The sequence below is a fragment of the Carlito syrichta genome, unplaced genomic scaffold (assembly GCF_000164805.1).
Source record: "Carlito syrichta isolate Samal-C Ts95f unplaced genomic scaffold, Tarsius_syrichta-2.0.1 Scaffold88020, whole genome shotgun sequence".
In the NCBI taxonomy this organism is placed as follows: domain Eukaryota; kingdom Metazoa; phylum Chordata; class Mammalia; order Primates; family Tarsiidae; genus Carlito; species Carlito syrichta.
In genome coordinates, this window is record NW_007032116.1 from 4,637 (window position 1) to 12,699 (window position 8,063).

Genomic DNA, 8,063 nt, shown 5'->3' on the forward strand with positions numbered 1-8,063 from the left:
TCTCGAACCCGCGGGCTCAGGCAATCCACTCACCTCAGCCTCCCAAAGTGCTGGGATTACAAGCTAAGCCACTGAGCCCGGCTCTAAGTTTTTAATTGATTATAGAGATGAGGTCTCGTCAAGTTGCCCAGGCTGGTCTTGAACCCCTGGACTCAGGCAATCCTCTCTCCTCTGCCTTCCAACATGCCAGGATTACAGGTGCAAGCTACCACGCCCAACCCAAATTTTAACATCTGGAGAAAATGATCTACCTTTCCTTACACCTAGTGCCTACAGAATTGTGGTGAGGTCGAAATCAGATCATTCACGTAAAGCACTCCACACCCTGCCTGATGTGTCCTAAGTGCTTAGAAGTGGGGGCTCTGACTTTGCTGGCATCTGTCCCTGGGATGTCCATTTTGGACATGGGACAGCTTGCTGCTGGATGGGGCATGGGTGCTGAACTGGGGAGAGCCAGGCCAACTGCCCACTTACTGTGTCCCCTTGCAGGAGCTGGAAGATCTTCAGAAGGCACCACCCCAGTATCTGCGGAATCTGTATAGCGATGATGCCAATGTCCTGGTGTGGTACGCTCTCCTCCTGCCGGTGAGTCTCCCTGGGGACTGTGGCTTTGGGTTGGTGACCACTTAGGCCAGGGCCATGGGCAGGGAGGGTTAGGATTAGGCAAGGATTTTCCCTTTTTCTGGAGGTTAACATTGCTGGAGGGACTCGCTCTCTTGATTGATTGCTTTTGAGGTCCAGGCAGATTGATGTAGATGCTAGAAGACTTTTGGACATAGTTGAAGACCCTTTCCTCAAACCAGCAGCCACCAAGCCTGCCACAGAAGCTGCAGCAGATAAACAGCATTCAAAAAGAAGAAGAGGCCTGGCCCAGTGGCTCATTCCTGTAATCCCAGCACTTTGGGAGGCCAAAGAGAGAGGATTGCTTGAGTCCAGGAGTTCAAGACCAGGCTGGGCCACATAATAAGACCTTGTCTCTGCAAAAAAAAAAAAATCAGAAAATTATCTGGATGTGGTGGTACATGCCTGTAGTCCCAGCTACTTGGGAGGCTGAGGTGGGAGGACTGCTTGAGCCCAGGAGTTTGAGGCTGTGGTGAGCTGTGTCATGTCACTGCACTCCAGTCTGGGTGAGAGTGAGACCCCAAACTCCAAAACAAGAAAGAGGAGGAGGACAAGGAGGAGAAGGAAGAAGGAGAAGAAATCATAAAGATTTCTCAGACCCTTTGTCAAGGGGTAGTGATAAACTTCCAGGTCTCCACAATTGGTAGAATTTACTCCCCTAAAGTCGACCCAAAATGTATTTTTTTAAAGACCTTATTTCTGAAACTTACTGTTCAAAATGACAATGCAGATAGCTGTTTTTGACTGCTCTCATTTTCCTCTATTTATTATTTGATATCATCTTGATGAAACCTCCTTTTGAAAGCAGTATTCCAAAGAACCTATCCGAGGGTAAGATCTCTCTTTTGTTACCTGATTATTAGTGACTAGAGATATTTTCTTTGAGACATTCATCTATATACCTTTGATTACTTGAAAATAAAAATTAAGATGAGAGAGCTCTTTGTTAGTTAAAGCTTTTTGGAATATCAAGGGAGCAAGTCATCTTATTATACAGGATTTGTACTTCTTTTTTTTCTCTCTCTCTTTTTTTTTGTGAGTCTGAGTTTCATTCTGTAGCCCAGGCTAGAGTGTAGGTGGGATGCTCACGGCCACCGCAGCCTCGACCTGCTGGGCTCCGGCGATCCCTCCATCTCAGCCTTCCAAGTAGCTGGAACTACAGGCGCGCGCTACCACGCCCAACTAATTTTTGATTTATTGTAGAGACAAGGTCTCGCCAAGTTGCCTGGGTGGGTCTCGAACCCACGGGCTCAGGCAACTCACTCGCCTCGGCCTCCCAAAGTGCTGGGATTACAGGCTGAGCCACCGAGCCTGGCGTATTTACTATTTTTTTTAGTTAGAGTCTCACTCTGTCACCCAGGCTGGAGTGCAGTGGGACGCTCACAGCCACTGCAGCCTCAACCTGCTGGACTCAGATCATTCACGTAAAGCACTCCACCTCAGCCTTCCAAGTAGCTGGAGCTACAGGCATGAGCCACCACGCCTGGCTAATTTTTTAAAAAATTTATTATACAGATGAGATCTTGCCAGTTTGCCCAGGCAGGTCTAGAACCCATGGGCTCAGGCGGTCCTCTCACCTCTGCCTCCCAAAGTGCTGGGATTACAAGTGTGAGCCAGTGCGCTTGGCATGGACTTCTTACTGATAGTGTGGTGGCCTGGGTGGCCAGTGTCTCTTTCAACTGAACTGTGGTCCGGAAAAGTAGAGAAAGACTTGAGTCGTGTCAACATTGGAACCTCTGTCAGGTCCCTTGGGCTGCTATGTTGAGACAATCCACTTACCTGGCTCGGCATGAGAATACCTGTTTTGAGCCTCCAGTGCCAGGGAAGAAGACACTAGAAGGAGCTCTAGGGACCAAGGACATCTCCAAGGAGACCAGCTTTGAGATGATGAGAGTGACTGGAAGGGAAGAGCAGGTCAGAAGCAAGAAGGCAGGTGACAGGAAAACTTAGGACAGGTCGCATTTGAGAGAATACAGTGACATCAGACAACCTCAAGGGTTGGCAGGATTGAAGTGGGCAGATGTGCCCAGGAACTGACCAGAAACCTTCTAGCCATACAGGGGTCCTGAAAGGGCCTACTGGGGAGAATCCCAGGGCAGGATAGCTTGGTGCAGAATAGCCAGCATAGAGTGCAGTGGCACGCTCATGGCTATCGCAACTTCAACCTGTTGGGCTTAGGTAATGTTCTCCTATACTGGCTAGTAGTTCTCAACAAGAGGATATTCTGTCCTTCTCGTCTGGGATTCTCGAAAAGCCTTTAAAGCTGGGATGGTCTTTACAAGCTCATCTAGTCTACCTTTTTTTTGAGTCGGTGTCTCACTCTGTTGCCCAGATCAGAGTGCAGTGGCACACTCACGGCTTATCACAGCCTCACCCTCCTAAGCTCAGGCAATCCTTCTGCTTCAACCTCCCAAGTAGCTGGGACTACAGGTGCCACAGGGCTGGCTAATTTTTTGATATTTTGGAGAAATGAGGTCTCTCTCTTTTTTTTTTTTGAGTTGGAGTCTCGCTCTGTCGCCCAGGCTGGAGTACAGTGGCATGCTCATAGTTGCCGCAGCCTCGACTTGCTGGGCTCAGGTGATCCTTGCACCTCAGCCTTCCAAGTAGCTGGAACCATAGGCATGTGCCACCACACCCAGCTAATTTTTTGATTTATTGTAGAGATGAGGTCTCGCCAAGTTGCCCAGGCTGTTCTCAAACCCCTGGGCTCAGGCAATCCTCTCGTCTTCACCTCCCAAAGCATTGGGATTACAGGCGTGAACCACAGCTCCCGGCCGCAGACTAGTCTTGAACTCATGGGCTCAAGCAATCCTCTCACCTTGGCGTCCCAGAATGCTGGGATTATAGGCGTGATCCACCATTCCCGGCCATCTAGTCGGTCTTTACCCATTTTTCAAACATTGCAACTGAGGTCTAGAGGTAGGAGGTAGTTCCCCATGATCTCACAGCAAAAGCCAGGATAGGACCTTTCTGTCTCCCAGGTCAGTGCCCTTTTGTGATTCTACCCTTCCACGAATTCATGGCTCAGTTGCCAAATGAATGCAGGTGTCCTGTGTGTCCCGGCTCCCGACTCTTTCTGGGAGTGGAGCAGAGGCTGCCTGGGAGGGAACCCTAGGAGGGTAGCCAGGGGCAAGCAGAACCAGCCAGAGTGTGACCCTACCTCTCTGCATAGGACCAACCTCCCTACCACCTCAAGGCCTTCAACTTTTGCATCAGCTTCCCCGAGGAGTATCCATTCAGGCCCCCCAAGGTCAAGTTTACCACCAAGATCTACCACCCCAACGTGGATGAGAATGGACACGTTTGCCTGCCCATCATCAGCAATGAGAACTGGAAGCCTTGCACCAAGACCTGCCAAGGTGGGTCCGGATCTTGCCTGGAGGAGGGACTGATGCTGGGTTGGGCCTGGCTGGATGGAGGGTGAGTGGCCTTCTTTTGAGTTTAAAAAGCACAACAGAGAGGAGATACACATTGAGAGTCTTAGCTGAACTTACCGTTGGATACCAAAGATGCTCCCTGAGATCCTGGACAGATTGACCCCACTCCTGTCTCTGTTCCTACACCTGGACAGGTGCGACAGATGACCATGGCTGTGATTCGTGGGAAAGAGAGGCAGCTTGGCTGCACAGGGAAGGGCCTGGGATAAGAAGGCCATCTGTGGGCCGAGTAGGGTGGCTCACACCTGTGATCCCAGCACTTTGGGAGGCCGAGCCAAGATGATTGCTTGAGCCCAGGAGTTCCTGGGAAACATGGCCAGACCTCATCTCTACAAAAATCAAAAACATCTGGGTGTGGTGGCGCACAACTGTAGTCCCAGCTACTTGGGAAGCTGAGGTGGAGGAATCTCCTGAGCCCAGGAGGTTGAAGCCGTGGTGAACCATGATCATGCCATTGCACTCCAGCATGGGCAACAGAGTGAGCCCCTGACTCAGAAAAAAGAAGTGCGTTTGCAGACTTTGGGCAAGTCTTTGTTCCTTGCTGGGACTCCGTGTCCTAAGTGACGGTGGAGAGGGTTGGCCTAATAATGATAATACCCATCACTTCATTGTGCTAAGAGTGTCACATGCCAACTTCATTTATTTTTTTTTTGAGTTGGAGTCTTACTCCTTCGCCCAGGCTGGAGTGCAGTGGCACACATGCTCACAGCCGCCCCAGTGTCGATCTTCTGGGCTCCAGCGATCCTTCTACCTCAATGTTCTGAGTAGCCAGAACTACAGATGCACACTACCATGCCTGGCTATTTTTTTATTTTATTGTAGAGACGAGGTCTCGCCAAGTTACCCGGGCTGGTCTCGAACCCGCAGGCTCAGGAAATCCACTCGCCTCGGCCTCCCAAAGTGCTGGGATTACTGATTGAGCCACTGAGCCCACCTGCCAACTTCATTTTTATCCCTTCAGCACTCCACGAGGTAGTGCTCTCATTAGCCCCGTTTAAGAGATGGGAATACTGAGGCATGTGAGAGATGAAGCGGTTGTCTGAGGTAAGCACAGCTGCCAAGTGGCAGAGCTTGGCTGACTCAGTAGCCACAGGTGGCCAGTGAGCCTGAAAAACTGAATTCTTAATTGTTTTTATTTATTTATTTGCATCAGAGTCTCACTCTGTCGCCCAGGCTGGAGTGCAGTGGTACGCTCATGGCCACTGCAGCCTCAACCTGTTGGGCTCCAGCGATCCTTCCGCCTCAGCCTTTCAAGTAGGTGGAACTACAGGCACGCGCTACCATGCTGGCTTATTTTTTGATGTATTGTGGAGATGAGGTCTTGCCAAGTTGCCCAGGCTGGTCTCAAACCCCTGAGCCTGGGCAGTCCTCTCACTTTGGCCTCCCAAAGTGCTGGGATTATAAGTTTGAGCCACCGCACCCGACCAATTGTTTTTATTTTTATTTTAAGTCAGGATCTTACTCTGTTGCCCAGGCTGGAATGCAGTGGTGTGATCACAGTTCACTGCAGCCTTGACCTCCTGAGCTCAGGTGTTCCTTCCTCCTCAGCCTCCTGAGTAGCTGGGATTGCAAGCACACGCTAGCGTGCCAGGCTTTTTTTTTTTTTTTTTTTGAGTTGGAGTCTCACTCTGTCGCCCAGACTGGAGTGCAGTGGCTGCTCCCGGCCACTGCAGCCTCGACCTGCTGGGCTCCGGCGATCCTTCCACCTCAGCCTTCCAAGTAGCTGGAATTACAGGCATGCGCTACCATGCCCGGCTGATTTTTTGATTTATTGTAGAGATGAGGTCTCGCTGCCCAGGTGGGTCTCGAACCCGCGGGCTCAGGCGATCCACTCACTTCAGCCTCCCAAAGGCGCGGGATTACAGGCTGAGCCACCGAGCCCAACTTGGGCTAACTTTTTTTTAGCATTATTTTTTGTAGAGATGAGGTCTTGCCATGTTACCCAGGCTGGTCTTGAACTCACAGATTCAAGTGATCCTTATGCCTTGGCCTCCCAAAGTGCTGGGATTACAGGCATGAGACACTGTGTCTGGCCTAGATTTTTTTTTTTTTTTTATGGGTATTGCATTAAGTCTGTAGATTGCCTTAGGTAGATTGTTTTTAATTTTAATTAATTTAGATTTAGATGACTGCATGTGGGCTAGTGGTTACATGCCTGTAATCCCAGCTGTAGAGCCTGTAAGCTTAATCACTGAACTGTCCTGTATCTGGACAGCAGTTCTTAATCCAGGAAACAAGAGTCCTTGGGGCGGTAGGGGCAAGGGGTAGGGGAATGGTCCTTGGATGAGCTTCAGAGGGTCTGTGAAGCACTCTGTGTCAGAATTGTGTGTTTGATGGGGCCTAGTGGCTCATGCCTCCGATCCCAGCACTTTGGGAGACTGAGGCGGAAGGATTGCCAGGGCCAGGTCAAGGCTGCAGTGAGCCATGATCGTGCCACTGCACTCTAGCCTGGCAACATAGTAAGACCCTGACTTGAAAAAAAGAAAAGAGCCAGGCTCGGTGGCTCAGCCTGTAATCCCGTGCCTTGGGAGGCTGAGGTGAGTGGATGCCTGAGCCCGTGGGTTCGAGACCCACCTGGGCAACTTGGTGAGACCTCATCTCTACAATAAATTAAAAAATCAGCCGGGCATGGTAGCGCGTGCCTGTAATTCCGGCTACTCGGAAGGCTGAGGCGGAAGGATTGCCGGAGCCCAGCAGGCGAGGCTGCAGTGGCCGTGAGCATGCCACTGCACTCCAGTCTGGGCAACAGAGTGAGACTCCAACTCAGAAAACCACTGATATAACCAGTCAAGAATTTGGTGGTAGAGACATCCTAAGTGATAGAATCTTTGGTGGGGGGCAGGAATGGGTGTGGCGTATTGGGAAATCTGGGAATGGATGGCCCTCACCTTCTGGGGTTTTTTTCTGTCTGCCCTGATGTCCTGGTCTGGCATCTCTCCCCAGTCTTGGAGGCCCTCAATGTGCTGGTGAATAAACCAAATCTGAGGGAGCCCCTGCGGGTGGAGCTGGCTGACCTGATGGAACAGGATCCAGAGCTGTTCAGGAAGAAAGCAGAGGAGTTCACCTGCCAATTTGGAGTGGACCGGCCCTGCTAACTCTGGTTTGACCCCTCTCTGCACTGGACCCTCTGCATGGCAGATGGACACACCTCATGGACTCGGGCCAGAGCCCCTCACTGGCCCATTTCCTGCTTATGTTTTCCTTCCCAGGTTTTCAGTTATGAGTCTTTTCTGTGGTGTGTGTGTACTCACTCTGAGTTCTCCTGGCCACAGGTGCCCCCTTCTCACTCCCTTTGCCTTCCCCAGAGCCAGGGGAGTTTAGGTTTTGCAGAATGTCAGGCCAGTCCTCCAGCTCTGCATCTAGAGAAACAGTTCACCTTCCAGGCCAGTTTGTAAGAACAGAGCCCGGCAGCCCCCAGAACCCTGCTGGGACCCAGGCACTGAGGCTGGGGGGACTGGGAATATGGGTGAGAGACCCGTGGAGGGTACCATACTTACCAATGAATGATTGATATCAGCCAGACCACTGATGAGCATGTAAGATTTAGGTGCTAAGCCTTTTATTTTCCACTGATAATCTAACCTCTATCCTGGAAATCTAATGCATGTTTCAAAATCAGTTGCTGTCCCATGGGTTTGCCAGTCCCTGGGGGCCAGGCCTCAGGCTGTGAGGTGTGTACCCTCCTGCATCCAGTCCAGGGGTGATCACAGAAACCAATCCTGTGCTTGCTTGGCCATTAAAGTCACAGGTGAATTCTGGAGTTCAGCCGAGTGTTTAATGAGGGGTGGGGTGGTTTCATCAGAGCGAGTGAGGCCGGGGATTCAGCTACCATCTCTAAAAGGAGTGGTCCTCTAGAAGTCCAATGCGCTGGCTCAGCCTGTAATTCTGTGCCTTTGGGAGGCCAAGGTGAGTGAATTGCCTGAGCCTGCGGGTTCGAGACCCACATGGACAACTTGGTGAGACCTCATCTCTACAATAAATCAAAAAATTAGCCGGGCGTGGTAG

General features: G+C 50.9%; 1 protein-coding gene across 1 annotated transcript in view; it reads left to right on the plus strand.

Annotated features, from left to right (window-relative positions):
* UBE2L6 (ubiquitin conjugating enzyme E2 L6) overlaps positions 1 to 7,818 on the plus strand; it is a 12,448-nt gene extending 4,630 nt beyond the window's left edge. Inside the window, exons 2-4 of the mRNA XM_008057751.1 lie at positions 490 to 585; positions 3,794 to 3,980; positions 7,002 to 7,818. Coding sequence (XP_008055942.1) covers positions 490 to 585; positions 3,794 to 3,980; positions 7,002 to 7,153 — 435 coding nt within the window. The 3' untranslated portion in view covers positions 7,154 to 7,818. The remainder of the gene's footprint in view (positions 1 to 489; positions 586 to 3,793; positions 3,981 to 7,001) is intronic.
* Positions 7,819 to 8,063: the final 245 nt, after the last annotated feature.